Below are 26,696 nucleotides of genomic sequence, written 5' to 3'. Positions count from 1 at the left end.
ATGCAAATGCCACTGAGTTCTAGGTTGGAAAAGAAAGAATAATTAGATTTAGAATGAAAAATGAATAGGAATGATGCAATGAAATCACACCTACTAATTTTACCTCCTGCAAACATGATGGACTATAAAAGGGCAAAAAGGAATAACTCGTCAAGGCTTGCAAGGATGGAAACAAATCATAATTCCATCTCTGCAAAATTTACAATCATTGTTTAAGAGGGGAAATAAGGAAGAGATGAAAGAAGGAAAGCAAGGGAAAACACATTAATTATCATATACTGAATTATAACCGTTGAGAGAGAGCTGATGTTAGAGAGAGAGAGAGAGTTGGGGGTTAAAGAGTGCTAGATTGAAGAGTTTAGAATGGCTTGGGGACCTGATTGCTGATTCAAGTAGTTTAGGGTGTTAATTGATTTTGGGTCATTAGTTTAAGGGGCCTAATGGGCTTTATGCCATTTATTAATTAAACATTGTGGCAAACAATTACGTATCTGGCAACTACAAGTTCCTCAGAAAAGTAAACGATTAGCAGAATATATATATATTAATCCAAGTTGCTGCATTTTTCATCAGCTTGAGTTTCTAAACAATTATCATCTAACTACCCACCCAATATTCATGATCATATCCTTCATCTACTTTGACCATGCAATTCCCTGTTTTCGCCTTTGTATCAGTTCTTCTATGTTGCCTTGCCTCTCTTGACCAAGCTTGTAACCAGTTTGATCATGAATCCCTTTTGTCATTCTCACTCAACATCTCATCTTCCATTCCCTTGAATTGGTTGTCATCTCAAGATTGCTGCAAATGGGAAGGAATTGGTTGTGCTTCCGATGGTAGAGTCACCACTCTTTGGCTGCCTTCAATAGGTCTAACTGGTGTTTTTCCACAAGCTATATGGAACCTCACACATCTTTCTCAACTCAACCTATCCCATAACCGGTTTTCGGGCCCTCTTTCCCGCGGATTATTCTTTTCGTCTTTGATTGCACTTGAGACTCTTGATCTCAGTTACAATCTTCTCCATGGTGAGTTTCCATCATTCCTTCCTTCCAGGCATATTGAGTTTCTAGATTTATCTAGTAATTTTTTTGATGGAGAGATACCTTCAACATTCTTCGAGCTAGCAGAAAATTTAGTAAGTTTTAATGTCAGCAACAATAGCTTCACAGGGTTTATTCCTTCTTCTATCTGCTCCAATTCTTCTCTCCCTGTCAAACTCCTGGATTTTTCCTACAATGATTTTACTGGCCTAATACCTGACAAAATTGGACAGTGTTCCGAAATCGAGGTGTTCCGGGCAGGTTTTAACAATCTATCAGGAGCACTTCCTCAGGATATTTACAAAGCTGTTACCCTGCAAGAAATTTCTTTGCATTCAAATGGCCTTTCTGGACGCATCAGCCATGGCATTAGCAATCTCACAAACCTGAAAAGTCTTGAGCTTTACGGTAATCAGTTGACCGGAATCATCTCTCCGGATATTGGCAAGATGTTGAGCTTACAAATGTTGCTCCTCCATCTCAACAATCTGACTGGTCCTTTGCCTGCATCTCTTGCAAACTGCAGCAAACTCGTCGATTTGAATTTAGGTTTCAACTACTTAGAAGGAGATCTTACAGCATTTGATTTCTCTAAACTCGCCAATCTTCGGATGCTTGATTTTGGTAACAATAATTTTACTGGTACAATTCCACAGACACTTTATTCATGTCATTCTTTGACTGCATTGAGACTGAGTTTCAATTATTTTCAAGGAGACATTTCAACTGACATAATTGCTCTGAAATCATTATCTTTCCTATCACTTTCTCACAACAAGTTAAGCAATGTCACTGGTGCAATCAAGATACTGATGAGACTAGAGAACCTCCAAATTCTGCTCCTTTCGAAGAATTTTTGGAATGAACCCATCCCATCTGATGATAACATAGAAATATTGGATGGATTCCGAAATCTTCAAATTTTGGGATTAGGTGGCTGCAAATTCAGTGGTCATATTCCTGCTTGGCTAGCTAAGCTCCAGAAGCTACAGGTCTTGGATTTGTCACTAAATTGGATCACTGGCTCGATTCCCGCTTGGTTAGTAAGTCTACCAAGCCTTTTCTACATAGATTTGAGTAGTAACCTCATATCAGGTGAATTTCCTGAAGCAATTAACTTACTTCCAGCATTGGCAACGAAGAACACAAACAACCATGTGAATACGAGCTATCTAGAGATGCCTGTCCTTGTAAAGATAAAAAATTCAAATTATCAGCAATATCTTAAACTTTCCAATTTACCTCCAGCAATATACCTTAGCAACAACCACCTCAGCGGGAATATACCTGTTCAGATTGGTCAATTGAAATTCCTTCTTGTCCTGGATCTCAGTAACAACAACTTCTCCGGAGAAATTCCAAGTGAATTCTCCAACCTGACCAACTTAGAGAAATTGGATCTCTCCGGAAATCATCTTACTGGTCAAATTCCGCAATCGTTGAAAGGACTGCATTTCTTATCTTCGTTTAGCATTGCAGACAACAATCTTCAAGGACCTATACCATCAGGAGGGCAGTTTGATACTTTTCCTCTCTCCAGTTTCGTGGACAATCCAGGTTTGTGCGGTTCAATTCTGCTGCGTCCATGTTCTTATCAACCAGAGACTACCGGTCCTATTACTCCTGAAGAATCCTCAACTGATACACTTTTATTTGGACTCATTGCTGGACTTGTATTTGGATTTATTATTGGAACTGCGAGCGGATTTCTCTACCCTATGAAGAAGCTAATGTTCCTGCAGAAGCACATCAGGCTCAGACACTCAGATGTACACAGACAGTCATCTGTTAGGCCTCTGTATGCATCTCCATGAATTTCTCTTCTATCTATAAGACCGTAACTTCAAGTATCTTTACGAATATCTGTGTATTCAACTGTTCCATGGGTTAGGATTTGAATGGTAAATGAGGAAAAACAGAAAATGTATCGGCGAAAAAGGAGCTAGTGTAAAATATATGCATCTGGGGGGTGTACAGTAACAAAACGAAACACGATTGAGAATGTACATATATATAGTAAAAATCTGAGATTCCTTATGCACGGATAACAGGAAGTAGTAGTACATGTACTAGTATGAAACGGCAACTGCAATGCAAGAGAGCTACAGGATCTTATTATAACTTATAAGTAGACAAAGCCTATTTTGTATGCATTTTTTGTATTCAATGATAGTGAAATCCATGATGTGTGGAAAAAATGGGAAAGAAGATTAAATTTATAAGATTCTAGGAAAGAGCTATCTAACTTTATCAACATATTTGACTCATTCATCAGTTGCCATACTAGAAAATTTCTACCTACTTCCTATAAAGTAAACGCTAATCAGCATACATCAGCAATAGATAAAAAGGATTTTGTTAATTTTCTGGCAACTTCCTGTGTCTGCCACATTATAAAAGTAGGCCATTTTTCTCTACAATTTTCCCCATTAAAAAAAAGGAAAATCTCAGTCCGATATAATAATACAAAATTTCACAGAAATTTCACTGTAGTATGCAAAGCACAATGAAGTTTTATTAAAAAATTCCTTATTGCAGAAAATATCTGTACTTCAGTAGGTAAAACACTAGTCGTATTATGGAACTGTTTCCAATGCTTAAAAATCCCTGAAAAACAAAAAATGCATGCCATCAAGCTCCTTGTTTTTAGACACATACAACAGAAAGTAATTCACTGTATAGAGAGAAGACAATTAGAAAACTCTTGATGAAAAGAATAAAGAAAAAGATCTTTACATTTCAATATACAAAGTGTATGTTACATTCAATTATATAGTAATTTTCCTATTGTATTTGTTTCCCTTATATCTGGTCCTATAATTAACTAACAAGACATAATCTAAGATAAAAAACAAAAAATATTAATACTAAGAAATTCTCAATCACCAGGTGGTTGTTGGTTCAAGAGTTTTGTTTCTGTCCGTCTCCTAGATGTCAAAACTTTGTCCTCATCATCGTGTGTTTGTATAGGCTCCTTTTAATGCACCAGAATATAAAGCGTTTAATTACATATTGCATCGAAAATGGTAAGTTCGAATTCTTGCACTCTTAACTTGAGGTTCTAAGAGAAGCATCCGAATGCTAACTGGTATCGAGTTCATTTGCTCAAGAATTCTAATATCATATCAGTTTTTGCTACCAAACATTCTCTTGAATCAACTGAAGTAATAGATCTCATATAAACAACATTCGATTTGTGTACATCCATTTAACAAAAGATTGACGAACTTCTTACTTACTTACCTGAGCATTTCTCCACTATGCAACTGCGGAAAACTCAGGGCTGGTGAGATGGTGAAGGTACTTCCATCACCAAAAGAGGATGGATGGCTAAGAGGAATCGGGCGATCAGGAATAGCTGGAACTTCAGTATCTCCTTCCAACATTTTGAGAGCTTCAAGTATAGTAGGCCTTAAAGCCACCATCACATGAGCACATAAAATTCCAACAAGCACAAATCTCTCCATTATAGCCTTTGGATTTGATGTTGAAGAATCCCCAACTTGCAACAAAAAAGGCTCCAAAGCTGCTTCCGTTTTCCCGGATTTCGCCAATGACCAAACCCAGTCTGTAATCAGAAAAGAATATGGGGAACCAGATGATGACAAATCAAGAGCTTTTCTCCCACACATTATCTCCAGCACAACTATACCAAAGCTATAAACATCACTCCTCTCAGTTAGCTGCCCATAAAGTGCATATTCGGGAGCTAAGTATCCATGAGTTCCAGCAACTCTTGTGGTGAGATGAGATTGCCCTTCCCTACTCTGCTTTGCCAACCCGAAATCAGCAACTCTTGCTCTCATATCAGCATCTAGCAATATATTTGTGGCTTTAATATCTCTATGATATATTGCAGGCTTCACCCCATAATGCAAATAAGCTAATCCCTTTGCGACATCTAAAATTATGTTCTTCCTCTGAGGCCAAGTTAATAGGTTCTTTTCGATTCGATTATCAGAAGATGGAAACAAATGATCATCAAGATTCCCATTAGGCATGTAATCATAAACTAGATACCTTTGGCTCTCATTCTCATTATAATCCTCTCCTTCATCAACTACACAACACCCTCTAAGTGGCACCAGATTGCGGTGCTTCAAATTGCTAATAATCTCAACCTCGTTCCTAAATTCTGCATCTCCTTGAAAATCAGACTCTATAACCCTCTTAACAGCAACAACTGTCCCATCAGATAAAACCCCCTTATAAACAAAACCAAACCCTCCTCTCCCAATGAAATTCTTGTTTGAGAAATTATCTGTTGCTTTCTCAAGATCATGAATCTTGAACCAAATTGACCCGGTATTCGGCCTCAGTTTTGGCCTAGACCCTTGTTCCTCCAAATCAAAGGGTGAAAAAGAAGCAGAAGCAGAACTCTTTCTCTTCTTCCATTTCTTATCATACCAGTAATACAAACCTAACAAACTAGACATAACTAAAACTGCAACACCAGCACCAGTAAAACCAAAAACCCTAGCAGAATGACCTTTACTATTTGAACCCAAATCAGAATTCAAATCCAACCCAAATATACATGTTACAGCCCCATTACTTTCAGGACCAAAATCATTAACAAAACCAGCAGCATACAAAACTGTATAATAAAAACAATCCGTAGCGTGAGATTTATTACCGTCCTTCAACATCAACAGGGATTGAACTTTAAATCCAGCTGCTACACAAGAACTACAAGCAGTAAGATCAACAAGATCAGGCTTGCAAGCCAAATCAAGCTCCGTTGACTTACCCAAAATAGCAACCCAATCCTGATAGGTCTGCACATGGGCACAAATATTAGGAGTTATAACAAACTGGGTAGGATCAAAACAATGGGATAATACATGATCAGGAAGAGAAAGAGAGGTGAGTTTTGCTTGATAATCTTCAAGGCAAGAAACAGAAGTGGGTAAATCAGGGAGCTGAAAGAGAGAAGTTTTCCTGAGATGCTTGGCAAGTCCTACACCAAAGAGGGAAAGAAGAGTCCTGCAACAAGGGTCTAAATTGGTGATGTCGTTTTGAGAATTGGAGGAGTCGTTTGAAGAAGGTTGATAGTTTTTGCAAGCAGTTTTGTTCCATGGAATTTTCAACACGTAATTAAGGTCCATAGGACATGTGGATGTGGATGATACATTAACATTACTGGCTGCTGCTGCTGCTGCTGCTGCTGCTGCTTCATTTGCAGGGAAGATAACACAGAGAAAGATTGTTAATAAGAAAAGAAAGCCCATTCTCTCAATTTACTCAACAGCTTTTGTTCTCAAGTTATGTAAATGGTTTGATTCTGCGTTGTGGATTTCGATAAGACATAGAAACGAATCATAAGGCGAGAAAGGGAGAAACTTTTTATTTTTAGTGAAATTGAGGAGTAAATAAGAAACAGTTTGGTCAAAGTTTTTTCTCCTACGTAATAGGTTCATGGCTTTGGCTGCTTGCTTGCACAGTACACAGAGGTGGGATCCACATCAAATGCGCCATGGAGATTCGGTTTTGTTCCACGCGCTCAATATTTTCTTATTTCTACCAGCATAACATCCATTTAACTCCTCCAACTAAAGCTTATACCTTAATGGCATGACATCCATTTGGGTCCCTAAACTATGGCTCCAAAGTCAATTAGGACCTTAAACTATCAAAATCATCAATCAGATTCATGAACTAGCTAAAAATCATCATTTGAGTCTACATTCTAAACAAAAATCTTCAATTGAGGATTCATTGAAAATTATTCGGTTGAACAATTTCACACCTTCTTTCTCAAACTCATTTTGAATCAACACAGATATTATTACAGTCTATATCAAATAGTCACAGTTTTTGATTTTAGGATAGAATAGGGAAATCTTATGATCGGATTAACTGGAGCTTTCTCCTTGATAGTCTGATGAGAGCTGAGATTCCGGATAATTGGAGGAAATTAATTGAGGTATGTATTTCTTCTCCTGTTTTCCAAGTGTTGATTAATGGGTATTTGTCCGAGGAGTTTACTCCTTCACCGGGCATCCGCCAAGGGGACCCTATAAGCCCGTTCTTATTTGTTATTGCTATGGAGAGGTTAACTCATCTTATCCAAGATGATGTTAGCACTGGGAGGCTTCATCCGGTTTCCATTAATAAATTATGTCCCCCGGTCACTCATTTGTTCTTTGCTGATGATGTTATGATATTTGTTGAAGGAAGGGAGTAGCAAATTGGTGTGATTATGGATATCATCAGTAACTTTTGCTCTGCTTCAGGTCAAAAGCTTAATATCCAAAAGTCTAGAATGTTGTGCTCTAATAATATGGACCAAAGGGTCTGTAAAAGGATGAGTGAGATTTCTGGTATTCCTCTTACCAAGGCTTTTGGTAACTATCTAGGGGTTCCTCTCCATAGTGATAGAGTTTCTAAAACTTCTTTTAAAGAGATCTTCGATAGATCTAATAGTAAGTGTGCTAGTTGGAAAGCTAAATCCCTTTCTCTTGCGGGTCGTCTTACCTTGATTCAATCGGTGAATTGTGCGGTTCCTAATCACATAATGCAAGCGTGTAGGTTGCCGGAGCCAGTTCTTAATGGGCTTTGATAAAATCAATCGTCGTTTTCTGTGGGGGGACTCGGAAGAGGGGAAGAAAATTCATCTTGTTCCGTGGAAAGAGGTTTGCCAACCTAAGAATATGGGAGGATTGGGGATTAGACAAGCCAGGGAAAATAATAAAGTGTTGTTAATGAAGCTTCTTTGGAGGATGTGGCAATCCACGAGTGCTCTTTGGGTTCGGTTATTGTGCGGGAAATATAGAAAGGATAGGATTTTTGGGGGGCCTAAAGAGAGAGTTATTAATTGTTCTTTCTTATGGAAAGGGGTTAATGTTGTGTTCTTTGAGTTTTGCTTTGGGATTGGTTGGTCGGTGGGCAATGGTAGATTAATTAGTTTTTGGAATGACTCCTGGCTTGGGGAGAAGCCTTTATTAGATGTTTGTAATTCTCTGCCACCTCTGGAGATTCGTAATTGGAGTATCGCTGATGTGGTGGATTCGGAGGGAGATTGGGTTTGGTCAAGATTTGATGCTTACCTTAGTCTGGAGACGCTCCTGAAGATTCGAGGTGTTAAAGTTAGTAGTTAGGAGGAAGATGGGGATAGTCAATGTTGGTCCCTTACGAATAACGGTGCTTATTCTTGCAAATATGCTTTTGAGGCCTTCAGTCTTAATTTGGATGCTCCTCCTTCAGTCGTTTGGAAGAATATTTGGGCCTTGAAAGTTCCTTATCGCATTAGGAGCTTCATGTGGCTGGGTGCAAAGAATAGGTTGCTTACAAATGTTGAAAGGAAAAGGCGTCATTTAGTGGAGGTGGATACTTGTAGTAGATGCAGAGTTCAGGCGGAAACCATATGACATGTTCTTAGGGATTGTGCGAAGAGTAAAAATGTATGGAGGAAAGTGCTTCCGGTCCATTTGCTACATGATTTCTTTGCCTATTCAGAGTATGATTGGTTTATAGATGGTGCTAAAGGTTTGTTATTGCCTGAGTTGGAGCATGGTGCTATCCTCTTTGTCGTTGTTTGTCACCAGCTTTGGCAATGGAGGAATGCTGATATCTTTGGAGAATGAGCTACTGTTATTCCTAATCTACTTGTTTACTTCTCTAAGAAAATTAATACTATTATTAAAAGCTTCAAGGAGGATATTTTATCTAGTACTAGCCAGAAAACTGTTGAGCATCTATTTGGTTGGAGTAGACCTGGAGAAGGGATAGTGAAGTTAAATTCTGATGGCTCGTGTCTTGTGGACGGCAGAATTGCGGCTGGAGGGGTTTTGAGAGATGCTGGTGGTACTTGGGTGTCTGGCTTTGCTCAGAATCTGGGGGTGGGTTCTTCCTTTACTGCTGAGCTCTAGGGGATCTTCTCTGGACTTAGGCTCGCCAAAAATCTGGGTTTGAAAAAACTACTCGTGGAATCTGACAACCTTGAAGCGATCAAAATGATAGCTGATAATAAGGCTATGTGTTTAGGTAGCCAAAACTTAGTTAAAGAGATCAAAAGATTGTGTTTTTCATTCGATACCATCAATTTTGATCATGTATTCAGGGAGCAGAATAGGGTGGCAGACCGCCTTGCTGCTGAGGGTCATGCGAGGACGTTGGGAATCTCAACTTTCTCTTCTCCTCCGGACTTCCTTATTTCGTTGCTTTCGGATGATATGGTGGAGGTTAGCTTTCCTAGGTTAATTCCGGATTAGTTTGTGGGGTTTTTTTTCTTTTGTTTTTTCTTTCCCTTTCCCACCAAAAAAAATAAATAATCCAAATAAAGTTAAAAGTTAAAACTAATCATTTATTGAAAGAATTAAAAAATATTATAGAGATAGGAATAACGTTAAGAACGAAATGTATGTTGTGAAAATAAGAATCATAATTTTATCAACATTAACTAAATTTGTAGTATTTCACACTTGCGTTTTTCTTGATTTTTCATATCTTTTCTCCTCACCCTTCTTTTTGTTTGTTCTCCTTTAGTCCTGTTTGGTAAAGAGCGTTTTGGGATAAAAAGAGCGGTTTTGACCAACTTTAGAGGTTTGACCACTGAAACCGCTAATTGGAGTGTTTGGTGGAGAGAGGTTTGGGAGATAGTTTTGGGATGAAAACGCTAATTTAGAAAAAGCTCTTAAAATGATTTTTTTCAATTAGCGTTTTGCAATATTAAAATTAATGGACTTCTTTAATCCTAATAGTAATAGATAGACTCCCTCTTCTCCTGCGCCAAAATTAATGCCCTTATTCGTCTTTTTGCACAAACCGCTATTATCAATCAACTAATTTTTACCAAACAGGTCTACACAAACAGCTAATCAAATCAGCTAGTCAAATCAGCTAATGTAATCAGCTAACAGCTAACAGCTAATGTAATCAGCTAACAACTAACAGCTAACAGGGTCTTTATCTTCTAAACACTCACTTTTTTCTTTTCTTTTTTTTATATATTGCGGGTTTGTCAGTTCTTGAACCATGGGTGCTCACCCCGTCCAAGTTCTGTCTCGTCCCAATTTCTATAAAAAAATATTAAATAAATACAAACTTTTATACACATTATTAATAGTAGGGGTGTGCATCAGTTCGGTTTAAATCGCATAACGAACCGAACCGATTGAATTCGGTTTTTCGGTTCGGTTTTTTTGAATTTCAGTTCGGCATCGTTTTAATTTTATGTGTATTTCGGTATTCGGTTCGGTTCGGTTCAGTTTAACAAAAAAAAATAAAAAATAAAAAAACCACATCGAATTATACATATTTTACTCATTCTTATATATATAAACATACATCTAGATTTGAGGCATGTGTTTTTTTCCTGGTTTAGATGCTTGTTTTCAGAATTGAACGTGAGGAATTCATTGTATCATTTGAATGTTACTAAAACCAATTCATCTATCGAACAAACTCGGGAATATGGGTTCAACACATGGAACATTATTTGTCATTTAAAGGTCAGCAAAATGCTTTTGTTACTGCGTTTGAATTGATGACTATCCCTTAGTTATTTGAATTGGTACTACTACTATCCCTCAGTTAATGCCCAATGCTGTACTTTTATACTTGCTTCATAGTTGATACTCGTTGCTCATATTTTTAGCAATGTTTTTGAGCAATGCAAGATGTTATTGTTTTTTTTTTTTTGCTGTTGACATTAGACTCAAATATTTATACTGTACTTTACCAAGTCCAAGAAATTGCATTATATATTTTAGCCCAAGAAATTTAATTAGAAAATATAGAACTTTTTATTTTTTTATTTAATTCGGTTCGGTTTAAACCAAGCCAAACTCAATATTTCGATTCGGTTTTATTTCGGTTGTACTTATTATTCGGTTCGGTGTCGATATCAATTATTTTGACCATTCCGGTATTCAGTTTTTCGGTTCGGTTCGGTTTTGCACCAATGCACATCCCTAATTAATAGTCTTTCAACACATGTTTTACAAAACCAAACACCATACACTACACTACATTACATACAACACCTACCCCTTATGAACATATGAAAGTCTTTGGTTGTTTGGCATTTGCCTGCAATCCATTCTCTCTAAGAGGAGTTCCTTGTGTCTTTATGGGATATCCATTCATTCAAAAAGGTCAACTTGCTCAATATGCAAGACTTTATCTCAAGTTCAGTTTCATGAATAGATATTCCCTTTTTCAAGCTTCCTCTATGCAAAACTACATGAATACCATTCCAACCATTACAACCAACTCCACTATAACTTCCTTCACTGATGATCTCCTAGTCTACAATCCTAATGCGAATTCACTTGGAAATTCTCCCAGTTCATCTTGAATTTCCCAAAGCCCTTTTACTCAGTACATTTCTCCTAATATAAGAAGATCCACCAGAACTCATCACCCATCAAATTGGCATCAAGATTATGATCTAAGTTCTGAAAGCCCCCTGCTATTTCCAATCTAGCTCTCGCTCATACAAACCCTGAATATTTATGCTTGTTAAGCACATTATCCAAGAACCTGATCCTACTCATTTTAAAGTAGTAGTTAAACACTCCCAGCGGGTTCAAGCTATGAGCATAGAACTTGAAGCTTTAGAGCTTAACAATGCCTGGATTGTTACCACACTTCCACATGGGAAGAGATCTATAGGTTGCACATGGTTGTTCAAAACCAAGTATAACCCTAATGGGTCAATTGAAAGATACAAAGCAAGCCTTGATACTTGACAACAAGCAGAAGTAAAGGGAAGATATTTAAAAACTTTTGCTCCTATAGCCAAGATGAAAATTGTAAGGACTCTACTTGTAGTGGCAGGTATTCTAGACTGGCAAAATGTGTATATGACAATGCCATAAGGATACACTCAACAGGGCAGCAAGATTTCTCAAGTTGAAAATCCCAATACTTACATTGCTACATCTACTGACCTGGTATGTAAACTTTAAAAGTCTCTTTACGGACTTAAACAAGCACATAGACAAAGGTTTTCCAAATTGTCATCTACTCTGCTTGTTTACTTTGCATACTTCATATACTATAATTGTGGTATTAATTTATGTGGATGATCTTCTTATTTGTGGAAATTGTGTGCCAAGTATAGAACACTTGAAAACATGCTTTCTAAGATTTTTCATATGAATGATTTGGGAAACATGAGATATTTCCCGAGAATAGAAATAGACAGATCTAGTTTGGGATTCTTCTTATCACAGAGAAAGTACACCTTTGACATACTAAAAGAGAATAACATGGCTCTGGCTAAACCAGTCAAACTACCTATGGATAGTCACCTAAAACTTACTCCTGACAATGGAGATTTACTTCCTAAACCTCAATCATATCAAAGGCTCATCGGACAACTTATCTATTTAACCATTACAATACCTGACTTATGCTTCCCAATTCAAATACTCACCCAATTTATGCATTCTCCTACAACTGTTCACATGCAAGCTGCAAATAGACTCTTTCGATACCTTGTTGGCACTTGTGCTCAAGAAATACTTCTTGCTTCCAAGTCTGCAACTTGATTAAATGAATACTGTGATAGTGATTGGGCAAGTTTTTCTATAACACGCAACTCCATTACAGGTTTCTGCATATTTCTCGGTGGTTCTCCTATTTCTTGGAAAGGCAAGAAACAGACAGTAGTAGCTCGTTCATCTGTTGAGGCAGAATACAGAGCAATGACTCTTACAACTGGTAGGCAACTTGGTTATCTAATTTGTTGAAAGATCTTGGTCTCACTTCCTTACCTCCTACTCTACTTAAATGTGACAATCAGACAGCAGTGGCCATTGCTGCAAATTTTAACATGAACGAACTAAGCACGTTGAGATAGATTGTTATTATGTATGTGATCAACTCAAATCAAGTCATCTACCAAGTAGCTATATTTCTACTCGAGACCAAGTGGCTGGCATCTTCACTGAAGTTCTTTCCGTTCATCAACATATGCAACATTTAAGCAAGCCTAGTAGTTCCCTTGTTTCTCCTACTCAGCTTGAGGGAAAGTATTAAGGATATAGAAATTATATTTTTCTATTTAAGTGTCCTTTTATATCTTTTCATATCAAGTTAGTTATTTAGTTTTGTCTATAGTGTTGTTGTTTCCTTTATATGTACTATTTTGGACAATGAAATAATATGCAAAAGTTTCATCATCATCGTCATTTTCTCTTCTTCTCTCTTTTCTCCCTGCAAATTCTTCATCTCTTTGCATTCTGATTCTGGACAACTTACTCTTCAATAACAAATCAAAGATATACTGTGAAAAGAAATTAAGAAGTTCGAAAAAAGATCATGTGTACAAATGCTATTGATTAAATGCAAAACATTAGTTTTTTTTAACTTTATTTCCATGTGTATATATATTTTTTAATTTGTTACGGATACAAATGGAGTAGAAATATCGAGATTTACGCCTAAGGGTAAAATTTACCTGACTTGTAAACTTTGAAATATAATTAAGGTCTAATACATCACCAGCTCCATGAACTTGTCCATAATAGTAGATTGCAGGAATATTCACATGGACCTTAATGACCAAGCGAATTTGGTCATTCACCGTTAGATCCAGACTTATTAAATCTAAGCCGCAGGATGCTTCGATTCTCCACCTTAGGATTCTAATAAGCCTAGATCAAACGGTGAATGATCAAATATTGCATGGTCATTAAGGTCTATGTGATCAAAACCGGAGAAGATTGACTCCCTAAACTTTGCAAGTGTCTCACTAGTTCCATAAACTTGCTTATTTCGTATCACCAGCTCCCTAAATTTGTCCATAAAAATTGATTAGCTCCCTGAACTTTGCAAGTGTCTCATTAGCTCCCTAAACTTGCTTATTCCGTAACAACTAAATACAAAAATCATAATACTAACTCGGATTAAGGTGCAAAAATACCCCCATCGTTTTGGATCACGAGTATTTTTACCCCAACGTCTAAAATGATGTAATTTTACTCCTAACATTAGTAGTCAACAACAAATTTATAAATTTGGTGAATTTTTTGATTTTTTTTTGTCCAATTCGCACAAAAGTCAGTGTATTTTTTTTATTTTTTTCAAATCCCAACATATGTTTGTGGTTTGTTACTGATAAAATGATGCACGTGTGAAGTGTAGATGACAAGATTCATGACCGAGAAGACAGTTTGATGAATTATTTCTCAAATTAACCCAATTAATCAATGTTATGAGTAAAATTGCTTTTGGCTTCCAAAGTTAGGGGTAAAATTGCACCATTTTAGATGTTAGTGGTAAAACTATTCCTGACCCGAAACGTTAGGGTTATTTTTGCACCTTAATCCGAGTTAGTATTATGGTTTGTGTATTTAGTTGTTACAGAATAAGCAAGTTTAGGGAGCTGGTGAGGGGTAAACTACACCAATGGTACCTGAACTTTACATAGTTTACACTTTGGTACCTAGATTACATTTTGTCCCAAAAATATACCTGAAGTAATGATGACCGGACAATTTAGTATATTTTTACTGGTTAGGACCGTTCAACGCGAGTTTCATGAGTTAATTACATTAATGGTACCCGAACTTTACCATAATTCACACTTCGGTACCTGGATTTTATTTTATCCTAAAAACATAACACAAGTAAAGGTGACTGAAAGGTTTAGTTCATTTCATCGGTTAGTGACTGGGTAACATGAACTAAACATTGGGACTCATCATACACAATTAACATAAAATTATAATATTCTCAATTATGAGCTGAATGACAGTATTATAATTTTATGTTAATTGAGTGTATGATTGGTCTCAATTTTTAATTTAAAATGGTCAAACTCGGGTTGATCAATCACTGATCAGTCAAATATACTAAAATATTGAATCATCTTTACTTGAAGTGTATTTTTTGGACAAAATGAAATCTAGGTACCAAAATGTGAATTCGGGTAAAGTTCGGATACCATCAGTGTAATTTACTCGTCAAAATCGCATTGACCGGCCATTAACCGGTAAAATATACTTAATTGTCCGGTCATTGTTACTTCGGGTATATTTTTGAGACAAAATGTAATCTAGGTACCAAAGTGTGAATTAGGGTAAAGTTCAGGTACCATTGGTGTAATTTACTCAGCTGGTGAGACACTTGCAAAGTTCAGGGAGCTAATCAATTTTTATGAATAAGTTTCGGGAGCTGGTGATATGAAATAAGCAAGTTTAAGGAGTTGGCGAGATACTTGCAAAGTTCAAAGAGTCAATCTACTATTATGGACAAGTTCAGGGAACTGACGTATAATTAAACTATTATTTATTTATGATGTTAAAAATAAAATTGCATTAACTGCGAATATTGAATAATTTAATTCTTGAGAGCATGGCCAACTTATCCAAAGACTTGACTCTTGTTCATGGGACGTCTAAATGCATTCTTCATAAGTTGAGATTCGATATTCATTTTTCATATGAGAATCTGCCCAGATCGGGCTTGTTCAAGTTATTGATGAGGAAATATGTTGCAAGAATGTTATTGATGAGGTTTGAGTAGGTATCTATTGAAGCTGGATCTGGATCTGCTCCTCAAACCCTGAGATGGAATCCATGAATGGTCTCTATTGAACCCTGATGAACAGTTGGTTAAGGGAAGAAGAAAACAGGTGGTGAGTTCTAAGATGTAGTCACAGAAAATCCAACAACAACAGAAGAAGCACAAAAGGGCATACAAATAATAATAGAAACAAAATCACTTCCCCCAAAATAACCTTTATAAATACAAATCTTTTTAAAAACCAACTAACCATAATTAGTAGAAAGTCGTTAAAATCTAACTACTTAAAATCCTGCAGTTATCATTGTAACCCCACTGTGTGTGTGTATATATATATGCATGCAGTACATGGCACGAGCTTTTTTTTTTTTTTTTTTTTTTACATGAGTAGGTTGAGGATAAATGATGGATATTATGCATAACAGAAATTAATTAAAAACGTTCTAAATATAGAATTATTGTCATCCATTTTCTTAACAGAACAGAAATCTGCCCAATATAAGCCTTCTCAACAAATTTATTCCTTTTTACTTTCCCCCAATTTCTTCCTCAATTTCATCTTTTTCCATCTCCCTCTCTGCAATTCATCTCCCTCTCTCATGGGAGATCAACCACGTTCCACAACTTTAGACTTTTACAGCATTTTTGGATTTAAAGCTCTCGTTACAAAATGGAATCCTGATAAGAAACAGAGCAAATTGCGCCAAATTGATCAATCCTTAAAGGTATGTCTATGTATACCTATAGCAAATCCACCAAATTCAAATTGCCATGTTTTTCTAATTTCTTACATTGTTTGTTATTGTCATTTCAGGCTTCCAACGAGAAAAATGTTGAATATCGGAATGAGCCTACCATGCCGCCGTCGTCAATGGAGTTCGACGACAGTTTCTTTTCTCGCCCTCCGATCCTGTTAAAGAGTTTAACTAAAAAGAATCATTTATCATCGTCTAATTTTGGAAGCCGGAGGAGCTCATCTCCGGTTGATTCATTGCGGTCGAAAAGCACCGGTAGAGGGATTAAGAGTCACACGGCACCTCCAAGTCCGACTGATTCATCATCCAATGGAAGTCGGAGGAGCACAGCTCCTAAATCACGATCCAAAAGCACTGGAAGACGGAGTAAGAGCCAAACGCTTCCGGTTAGTCCGACTTACTTGTCATCCAATGGAAGCAAGAGGAGTACCTCGCCGTCATCGGTGCGCGGATCCCGCCGATCAAATGACGGAGTTGGAAAAAGAAGTGCCTCCGAGACTGAAATTCCTACGATAGTTAATCCAACCCTGAAAACTCCTACGCCTATTCTATATTCTCAATCCACTACTTGGAGAACGCCTCAAGCTATCGAAATGAAGCTTGATTGCACATTGGAGGAATTATGCCATGGATGTGTCAAGAAAATTGCCATCAGTAGAGATGTTATCTCAAACGGGTATGTTTCTAATAATTCATGGGACTACCTCTCAATTTTGAGAGATTTACTCATTAAACGACATTAAGCCCTTGAAATTTAATTTCATCTAATTATCAAATCAGACACTCAAACGAGTTTAGTGCCAAATAATTGTGTTTAAACGGGTCATGACAATCATGTTATTCATTTGAGAGAGACATTTTGCATGTCACGCTTTTCATACAGATAGATAACTAGTTGTTTCTCTCTAAATGAGGGTGACAAGTAATAATGGCTAATGTTCTTATGCTTTATTATTAGAGATAAGGCCTTCTTATGCTTTATTATTAGAGATAAGGTACTAAAATAGGCTATGGTTTTTGTAAAAGTAGAAAATAACATTAATATAGATTTAACGTTTAAAAAAAGTATCAATTTAGTTCTTAGTAACGGAACGTGATATATCATTCATATTACTATGATAAGTTCTGTCAATTATACGTGGAGAGAGAATAAAATGAATAACGTTACATATTGTTATCAATGTCTAAATTGGTGCTCTTTTTTAAACGTTCAGTTTACATTGATGTTATTTTATACGTGGAGCCTATATCGATACTTTCCCAAAAACTTTAAACATTTGGTACCTTATCCCTTATTATTATTAAAAAAAACATTTTGAGGTTTGCTAAACTTTTAGAGGTTTAAACTTTAAATCAGTCATATTGAGTCATAAATAAATTTTAGGGTAATTTATAAAAATAAAATGTTTGTGGTATGTCAAATTTGAGAATGCATGCAGACTTGGGGTTTAGTTAGCAAACTCAAGCCTATAATTTGTGCAATTTACAAATTTATGAGTCAACTTTTGATAAATAAAAAATACTCGTAATTTAATTAATTTACAAATTCAGATCATTGAGATAATTTGCAAAGTCATTCTTTATATTTGTTCCAAATCTTAATACCATGATAACAATTTTATTTTAATTTTTAGTATGAATTAGCAAACTGCACCAAACCATTTATCTGAATTTGCAAATTTTCACATCACAAGTATGCGTTCCTAAATCAAACAAACTATAAACATGTTTCTTTACTTTACCTAAATTTTAACCGTTCTTTAAATAATAATAATAGATAGAAATTGAACAAAAATCACTTCTACTTTTGGAATTAAATGAAATGAAATTTGTGAATATAGTTTAATGAAGAAAGAAGAGGAGGTGCTGACGATAAATGTGAAGCCAGGATGGAGAAAAGGAACAAGGATAAGATTTGAGGCAAAGGGAAGTGAAAAACCAGGGTATGTAGCAGCAGATATAGTTTTCTTGATTGATGAGATACAACATCCATTGTTCACAAGGGAAGGTGACGACTTGGAGTATGGGATTGAAATCCCTTTAATGGAGGCCCTTATTGGCTGCTCCATTTCAGTCCCATTATTAGGAGAAGAAACCATGTGGTTAACCTTTTCTGATATTATTTATCCTGGATTCCAAAAGGTCCTTCCAGGCCAAGGTATGCCTATCAATACACAAGGTAATAGAGGTGCTCTTCGTCTCAATTTTTTTATCCAATTTCCAACCCACTTAACTCCCCAACAACGTTCTCAAGCTTCCTCTGTTTTACAGGATTGCTCTTTCTAGCTATTTTCATGTTATGTGCACATATAATATAGCATAGTATAGTATAGATAGGTTGTACAATAGTGGAGTTAGTCATCATTTATATGCGTAAATATTCAATTCAATTACATTGCTCATCATTCTCATCTTATATGTCTCTCCCTCTGCATATCTATTGCTTTCCTCCATTCAAAAAAAAAAAAAAGAGAGAGAGAAGATAACTTACACCCATGGCCCCTCAACTTTGCCTTTACTTTCATTATGACCCTTGAACTTTACTAACATAAATTGTCCCTTCTACCGTTGATCGAGATGACCAATTTAATAACATATAACCCTCCATTATTGAGTTGATGAAAATAACATTCTAAACAGCTTTAATTTATGAACTTTTTGGTTTTAGAGTCATCTAGGTGTTAGGTGTTATTTGGTTAGGAAAGAAAAAATGATTATTTAAAGAGAAGCTCTTGAAAATCGAAAGCAGTGGTTCCATTAGAAATGTGGTGGTAAAAACTTCAATTCCAGACTTTTTCATTTGAGATTGTCATTGGTTATTTTGACTAGGGCAATGGTAAAATCGACCGTTATGTTAGTAAAGTGCAAATTCAAGGACCATAATGTCATGTTCTAAAGTTTAGGGGTCATGGGTGTAATTTACCCAAAAAATATATTCTTTCATTTAAGTATTGTTGATCTATCTATCCATAAAGGGCTAAACTATAACAAAAACCAAGAGGACAAATATCACCAAACTAAAGTAAGTTGAGGGATTAAAATTATACTTTTTTAGCTGTTGAAATATGAAAGATTTTACAAATCTCATGTGTCTGTGAATGGTATTCCCTCCATTCCCTTATATAAGTCATTCTAGTAAATTAGTATTTTCTCCAAATATAAGTCATTCTAGTTTTAAAACAAGAATTTTTAGTTTAGTTTTTTGATCCGAGCATTAAATTTTTTGTCTTGATATATGTGTTTTTTAGTTAACCAATGTAAATATATTAATTTGATTCTATATTAATTATATTTCTTAATTTGTGTGAAATACCCTAGAATGACTTATACAAGGGAATAGTATATGATAATAGATTCCATATCACTCTTCAACAAAAAATAAAATGCTGAAAAATCCAGCAAATGGAGTAAAGGAATCAACAAAGCCTGTGTGTGTCCATAATGCCAGTGCAAAAGACCATTTTAACTCATCTCAAAAGACCTTAAAAACAAAATACGTGCCATAAAAGATGGTTTCAGTCCTCATAAGAGCATCCTTAGTGTGAAGTGAGGAAGTTTGTGACTTCAACTATGACACATAGGAAAGTAAAAGGGAGAAAGTAACAATCCATTAGAGTATCTTTAATTAATAAAATTTTGTAGGGTTAAAAAGAATATTTAATTAATAAAACTGGATAAAAAAAGAAACTTTTGTCATAAAAGTGTAGGCGGCAATTGTGCTACTTTTGCACAATTGCAGGAGTCAGACGCGCCATCTCTGGCGCGTGTCTGACACGCGCCTGACACAGCTGCGTCTGACTTCCTGCGTGTTGTCTACTTTCCAGAAACCTGCCCATTTTATTTTTTTGTGCTGGGAAGAGAAAGTTTGTAACTAAAAAAAAGTTACAAACCAATAAAAGTGACATACTCTCTACTCCTTGGTTACAACTAATATTCTAAAGTAACAAACAAAAAGTGGGATGCTCTAAGAGATGTTTCTTATTCCCTATACATGTTAACTACAAGAAACTGTAAAAACACAAGCACATGTCAACATACGAATAATAAAAAAAAAAGGGCGGCCCGGTGCATTACGCGTCCCCGCTAAGCGAGGGTCCGGGGAGGGGTCCCACCACAAGGGTGTACTGGGGGCAAGCATTCCCTTGCCAATTTTTTTGGCAAGAGGCCGCTCCTAAGACTCGAACCCATGACCTTCGATCACACGACAACAACGTTTTACCGTTGCGCCAAGGCTCGCCCTCACATGTCAACATATGAATGATGAAACAAAAATGAATTCATATTTTACCTTTACTAAACGGTAAACGGAGGTCAAGTACTAGGTTTCTTTGGTGGTGGACATTGCCGAGCAAGAAAAGGAGTTTCTACCACAGTCCCCACGATATCATCTCCAACAATTACAATGCTCCCTTCAGAAACAGTATGTCTCTTGATGTAGCCTAGGCCAAAAGGTCCAGATTTGTTTCTTCCAGTTCCAGGTGTATAGCTTGTTAGTTTTCCCACCTTCACGGATTTTTCATAAGTTTTACAACTAAGTCCAGTATAACATAAATAGATTTGGTGAACAAGAAAACTACTCTTGCCTTTTTGCCATCAATTGTAATGGTGCTGCCAGGTTCTGCTGGAGCTGATAGATGAAGTCCCCATAATCTCTGCTTCACCCCATCATATGTTATGAGTCTAGCAATCGTCTCTTGCCCCTTGTAACACCCTGGAAACTTAAGAGTTGGATCAGATGATATTTTACTTTTAAGAGATGAAACCAGTTGTGGGTGAAGAATTGTTGTACCCTTGTTTTGAGAAATACAGTTCCAGAGACCAGCCTCTAGGACATTGAATTCATTAGTGAGCTCCTTTCCGGGAGCAGGTATTCCTGCGCAAATTAAATTTGAGGTTCATATATGCATGCAAGTACCAGAAACATAAGTTTGAAAGACATTATGGGATTCAAATGAGATAGTTGGAAGAATGAACATTAGGGAGAACGAGATTTGTTCTCTCTAGTTAAGTGAGGACACTAACTAAGGACATATGCTAGGAAAAGCACAAATTTATAACTTTTATTTTACAATGTCGTAAAGGTCACGGCATATATATAGTCAAGTGTTATTCTATAATGTAATAGGCAACTTTATTCATGTTTTGTTTTACAAAGGCATAATAAATTGATAATTTTTACATTTTCTACACCCACTTGTTTCAAAAGAAATTTCCAGAAAATATCGGTTCTGAAATTTCCGCCTCAATATTCCCTTAGTTTCCCCTTTTCCGAAACAAAGGTGGAAATAGTATCTTTCAATTTCTTCTATTTTTCCCCACTCCTGAGCTTAATGAAACAGATTGGTGCACATCTCTTGCAGAATCCAGGCATGAAAGGTTACTGATTCCCAAACTTACATTGAACAAATGTTCAACTACAACTATACTGAACTACAACTGTCCCAGTTACAGTACTATCAAGGTATAGTTAAGTGTCAAATTTGAATCTAGATTTTTTGAAAATGTTTGACTGAAATGACAGTAAATATGAAATGCGATAACCAAGTTGAGATTTGCATGCAAACTAAGAATCCGGAAGTCTACCTTGAATAATCCTTAGTTTTTCCAAGGCATTAGAACCCATTGGAATTGCCCCCTGGGATAGAAGAGTTCTCCACACAGATTCAGCAGCAGCCGGTGACATCAACAGGGAATAACCTTCTTCTGAAATGATATTTCCCACTCCCACAGTTATGGGCATTCCATTCACCTGAACAAAAACAACACCACCAACAACAAAAAGTCAGATCTTTTCACCGTAAACAGAAATATGCAACCCAAAAAAAATGCATTATAAAACACTATGCTTTTCTTTTAGACAGGAAAGATCCACATTTTTTAGCTTTCCTTAGGTAGGCATGCATTAAAATTTATAAGTATGAAATTTACTACCTATGCTATTTAAAAGAATAACTTACAGCTTTAAATATTTTGAGAGAAGTTAACAGGAAAAAAGCTTCAAACCAAAATTTGTACTTTGGTGAGCACTTACTTCAGGTCATCATTCATATAGGCAGACTATTAAATTGGACAAACAAAATCACTAGATACAGAAGTTACTGATCCATCCTATCTGTAAATTGGCATAAAGACTGATATATGAAGGTGAAGTTCGGGTAGAATAAATTCTGTAGGATAGTGTAGTCAAAAGAGTGGTAGAAACACATAGAATTATGGTTAAATAATTATTTAGTCCCTGGGTTATTACAAAATACACTAATTATTATGAATTTTAAAATTTGTCCATACAATGGCAATTTTATAATTTTTCGAAATTTTAGCTTTAACGAACAGTTGACTATCAAAAAATTTGAAATAGTTCAAATGGAGGGATCTGACAGTTGATGAAGACAAAAGTAAGGGCATTGCAATGTATTTTACAAATGAGTGTATTTCACTGTACCCGAGGAACTAAATAATTGCTTGCCATAGAATTCTAAAATGAAGGTCCAAGACAAATCCTAGTTCATTAACATTTTCATATTCAATAACTGGTATGTTGTTAGAAAAGTATGCATTCAATTTGTCGGATATTAATATGAATTGGACCTTTAACTATAAGCTTAAGCTTTTAGATCTATTGGTTCCATGACATGGTATGAGAGACTCTTTGACCAAGTGTCAGGATATTAATATGAATTGGACCTTTAACTATCAGCTTAAACTTTTAGTTCAATTGGTTCCATGACACAACTCAACACATTTTTAAAGGAGAGAATAAAGATTCATAACTATTGAATAGAGCTCAAAACAAAGTAGATTTCAATCATTCCCTACAGTCGAGAAAACGATAACATACATTGCAAGGAAAAACATCAGAATATTGAGTTATCTTACACTGTAATGTCGATGACTGCCATATGGCTGTCCAACAAGATCACCAAGGTTCAAGTTGACCATCACCTGTTCGCATGGCACAAGAAGTCAAAGCTTAATATATACATAATACATCAAAGAAAAATGTGAGTGTCAAAAGAGAGTTCCTTACTTGGTTGCTCTGTGGTCCTGCCAGAATAAAGAAAGAAGTTTTCTTGGTTATATCTTTAATTTCTACTTTGTCAGCAAAGAATATATACCTACAAAATACAGTAAACCTGTGTAAAAAAGACCATGTCTCTCATCTTTGCTCAAGTCAAAGCACAAAACAAACACTTTGTCTATTGAACCCCATAAGTAATCTGAATTTCTAGCTCAGCAAACAACATCTGGCCTATACATTTGAAACACCGTTATGACTTCTCTTGAATCAGTTTTAAGAAGTTATTGAATATTGCAATATACTAACACAAGAAAATGTAACCAAGATAATACAATGTTCTACCCAAATGGGGATTGAAAATCACAAAGTAACAAGAGAAAGGAGAGAGATAGCGGGAGAGAGAGAGAGAGATAGTAGGGAGGCAATGAGGCCGCTAAACAGAAGAACAGAATTATAAAAAGTCTATGTTAGTGTCAACTTACACGAGTTTCATTTAAACACCTACAATCAAATTTGCCACATCAATGCGCATACCATAACAGAAATTGATAATCCAAGTAAAACTTTTGGGAATTGTTGAACTTGGAGAACAAAAGCCTAAAACTTAAAAGGTACTTCTAAATAGGATGGTACTAACCTATGTTGCACGGATACTCCTCTTTAGTAGCGTTTCTGCGTTTTTGTGTCCGTGTCCATTATCATTTGAAGGCTATTTTATGAAGGTTATGTTTTAGAAATAACATTTACAGTGTCCATATCCATGCAACATAGGTACGTACTAACAAATTTATATTAAAAATGATACATACAGATAGATGCTTTATGATATAGATAAACAAAAGATGCTGGCAAGTTGTGCAGGATAAAGAAGAGATCGTGCATAACTCAAAAGCACTTTAACAGCAGGTATATGAGCATGCAAAAGAAAAATGAGAACCAGGAAGGAGACATATATGTGAACTCTCAAAGTAAATGGTTGGGACCAAATATTAGAGAACGGTCATGCAAAGGAAATAGATAAAACATCTAAAAGAAATGGAATCATACTTATTCAACATTTGAGTTATGTTTTCAGAGGCAAATGGTGAGACCACCAACATGATTGAATTTTGCTGCAAAATTGCACAAAATTATATTTAGTCACCATTATTAAAGAACGACTGCACGGTTAAAAGAGTCAAAAGTCATGCATTAAGCATGGTAACAGAGACTACCATGATCCATGCATGTGCAATGTCTATTGTCCGAGCTGTTGGCGTAACAAAAGCAGTATCGCACCCCTATGTATTTCAATCGAACAAAACCTATCAATTACCAATATGATTGCATCAAGTAAGAACAAAATTGTAAAAAAATCTACAGTTTATGAATGGAATATAATTGCAGCATATCCCACCACATTATACCTGTCCATCATGAAGACATTCAAAATTTGCAGTGGTTTGGTTGTGAAGAAACTGAATACGATCATCTCCACTAACTTCACATGAGAAAAATGGCATCATCTTTAATCAAGTGAAAGACCATTATGGCAAACTTATATACTAAATTTTGTGGCATACATGGCATGATAACTATTCTAGTCATTCCAAATCCCTTTTGTCCTAAGTTCTTTTAACTGTCCCCTCTTTTTGGAATCAAATTCTTACAAGAAATGAATTCAATTAGAATTCCCTTATGATTTGCAATTCCTTCAATGAAATTATTTTCTAAAGAAAATTATTGAATTCTCTTGTTTAATATCTTCCAAACAATGGATTTCATGAGAAAATAGAATTCGCACTCCAATATCCATCAAAATAAATGTTTCCAAATAAAGGGATAATGTTTGAGCAATTTCTTCTTCACAGTCAACATGAGGTGTTTGTATGGTTGTAGAATAGGATATTAAAAGACCTCATAGATCAAGCGAATCTCCTTTTACTAGAAGATTATCATCTTATTAAATTAGGGAAAAAGGAGAATTCAAAAAATAGAATATCAAGGACGAAAGAATCACAATTTACTACAGCCTATTCATACTGGCACTCTGCTTTATTATTAATGAAGTTTAGAATGCAATTACATCTTTTTAGCACACTTTTGGAGAGATGAAAGCTTCAGAAGTCAGTGAAATATAATTAAAAGCTAGAACCGACGTAATGATGTCAAAGAATGAATGAAAAGTTTAAGGACCCAAAAGAGAATACCTCTTATTCGTCCAAAATGTGAAAGGTCCAATACCTAAACCATCAGAAACCATAAAAGAAGTGATTTATTGTTTCAATGTACAGAAATTTTTAATTTAATATACAAGGATGTTATCATGACCAAACAGCAAGAATCAAATCCAATGGATATCATTGAATGAAAAGCCAAAAGAAAATAAATTATTTTTTTCCATTTGAAAGTATCCATTGGTTGTAAAAAGATCAGCTCCTTACCACAACCCCATTAGCAAATGCATCTAAGGCTTCATCATCATTATCAAATGTTTCAATAATCCCATCTTCTGAAACCTTTGCCCCATCTGCCGTCACCGTTTCCTGCAAGTAGTGAAGTAATCAATTCAATTTGCGAATTCTATCAGCATCATAAGAATCAAGCAATAAATATATAAAAAGAATCAAATGAGCTCAAAACAGTAGGCACTACTGGAATAATATATACAAAGGAGAGAGAGAGAGGAGGTTACAAGGAGGTCATGATCGATAGGAGGAGGGGAAAGGTCGAAAGGCGAAGCAGCGGATGCAGAAATTGGACGCAAAGAAGAAGTTATTGATGAGAGGGAAGTAGAAGTAAGTTTGTGCTTCTTTATAGCGTCGTCTTCAATCGAAAACGAAGAATTGAGGAACAGATGAGAAGTGAAGGGACTGATTCTTTTCATGAAGAGGGATGCAGTAGCAGCCACGCAGGTAGTAGTCGACGATGTTGCCATTTCCGGGCAACGGTTGAGGGAATCTCGAAAGAAAGATGCAAGTTTGGGAGTAGACTAATAGATAAATAATTGGCTCAATAATGTGGCCAAAATGGGATGAAGCCTTGTTTGGCATATGCTCTTCATATAATATTACTCCGTCGGCAATACCCATCTTTTAAGGTCAGTACACATTAATTAAAATATATAATTAATTTTAAGTAAAAAAAAAATTACTATCCTTATGTCATGTATTATAAAATAAAAAAAATCTCAAGAAAAATATATATTGTAGAACGGATGGAATATTATTTTATTTTATTTTAGATGAGGCTAGCCTAGAAATAAAAAACAAAACTACACTAAAAATGAGCGATTAAAGCTTAAACCATTTTGAACATCATAGCAAATTATGGCTAACAAGGATTCTGTATACTGGCTAACAAATCTGCTGTTCGTTACCCTGTATGAGTGAATGAAGGTAATGTTCCAATCAATCTCTAAAC

General features: G+C 35.8%; 4 protein-coding genes across 8 annotated transcripts; 2 read left to right on the top strand and 2 right to left on the bottom strand.

Moving 5' to 3' along the window:
* The first annotated feature begins 646 nt into the window (after positions 1 to 646).
* LOC136227144 (receptor-like protein 3) lies at positions 647 to 2,966 on the top strand. Its single transcript, XM_066015839.1, has one exon. It carries the CDS (start codon positions 647 to 649, stop codon positions 2,855 to 2,857), a length of 2,211 nt encoding a protein of 736 aa, XP_065871911.1. The 3' UTR covers positions 2,858 to 2,966.
* On the bottom strand, positions 1,084 to 6,409 carry LOC136225739 (probable receptor-like protein kinase At1g11050). Of its 3 annotated transcripts, none has more exons than XM_066013841.1 (2): positions 4,287 to 6,409; positions 1,084 to 2,918 (listed from the first exon to the last, which is right to left on the bottom strand). In XM_066013841.1, the coding sequence occupies exons 1-2, from the start codon at positions 6,272 to 6,274 to the stop codon at positions 2,915 to 2,917; spliced, it is 1,992 nt and encodes a 663-aa protein (XP_065869913.1). In that variant the 5' UTR covers positions 6,275 to 6,409; the 3' UTR covers positions 1,084 to 2,914. The 3 variants fall into 3 exon arrangements, with proteins under 3 accessions (XP_065869913.1, XP_065869910.1, XP_065869909.1); XM_066013838.1 differs by having other exon boundaries at positions 1,084 to 2,906; XM_066013837.1 differs by lacking the exon at positions 1,084 to 2,918 and adding an exon at positions 3,384 to 3,650.
* Positions 6,410 to 15,269: 8,860 nt separating this feature from the next.
* Positions 15,270 to 26,319, bottom strand: LOC136225762 (putative transferase At1g60990, chloroplastic). Of its 3 annotated transcripts, XR_010687291.1 has the most exons (14): positions 25,969 to 26,319; positions 25,718 to 25,819; positions 25,484 to 25,517; positions 24,701 to 24,774; positions 24,509 to 24,574; positions 24,342 to 24,406; positions 23,304 to 23,391; positions 23,153 to 23,218; positions 21,860 to 22,025; positions 21,066 to 21,149; positions 20,860 to 20,987; positions 20,565 to 20,779; positions 16,313 to 16,431; positions 15,950 to 16,199 (listed from the first exon to the last, which is right to left on the bottom strand). XR_010687291.1 is itself a non-coding variant. In XM_066013871.1 (13 exons), exons 1-12 carry the CDS (start codon positions 26,209 to 26,211, stop codon positions 20,588 to 20,590), a joined length of 1,308 nt encoding a protein of 435 aa, XP_065869943.1. In that variant the 5' UTR covers positions 26,212 to 26,319; the 3' UTR covers positions 15,270 to 15,595; positions 20,565 to 20,587. The 3 variants fall into 3 exon arrangements, 2 of the variants coding, with proteins under 2 accessions (XP_065869943.1, XP_065869944.1); XM_066013871.1 differs by lacking the exons at positions 15,950 to 16,199; positions 16,313 to 16,431 and adding an exon at positions 15,270 to 15,595; XM_066013872.1 differs by lacking the exons at positions 15,950 to 16,199; positions 16,313 to 16,431 and adding an exon at positions 19,089 to 20,284.
* On the top strand, positions 16,477 to 18,562 carry LOC136227143 (uncharacterized; the record flags this gene model as incomplete). Its single annotated transcript, XM_066015838.1, has 2 exons — positions 16,477 to 16,952; positions 18,118 to 18,562. Coding segments are annotated over 2 exons (921 nt in total), but the record flags the coding sequence as incomplete, so codon positions are not given.
* Positions 26,320 to 26,696: the final 377 nt, after the last annotated feature.

The sequence above is a fragment of the Euphorbia lathyris genome, chromosome 4 (genome assembly GCF_963576675.1).
Source record: "Euphorbia lathyris chromosome 4, ddEupLath1.1, whole genome shotgun sequence".
NCBI lineage: Eukaryota > Viridiplantae > Streptophyta > Magnoliopsida > Malpighiales > Euphorbiaceae > Euphorbia > Euphorbia lathyris.
This window is presented reverse-complemented; position numbering and strand designations above follow the sequence as displayed.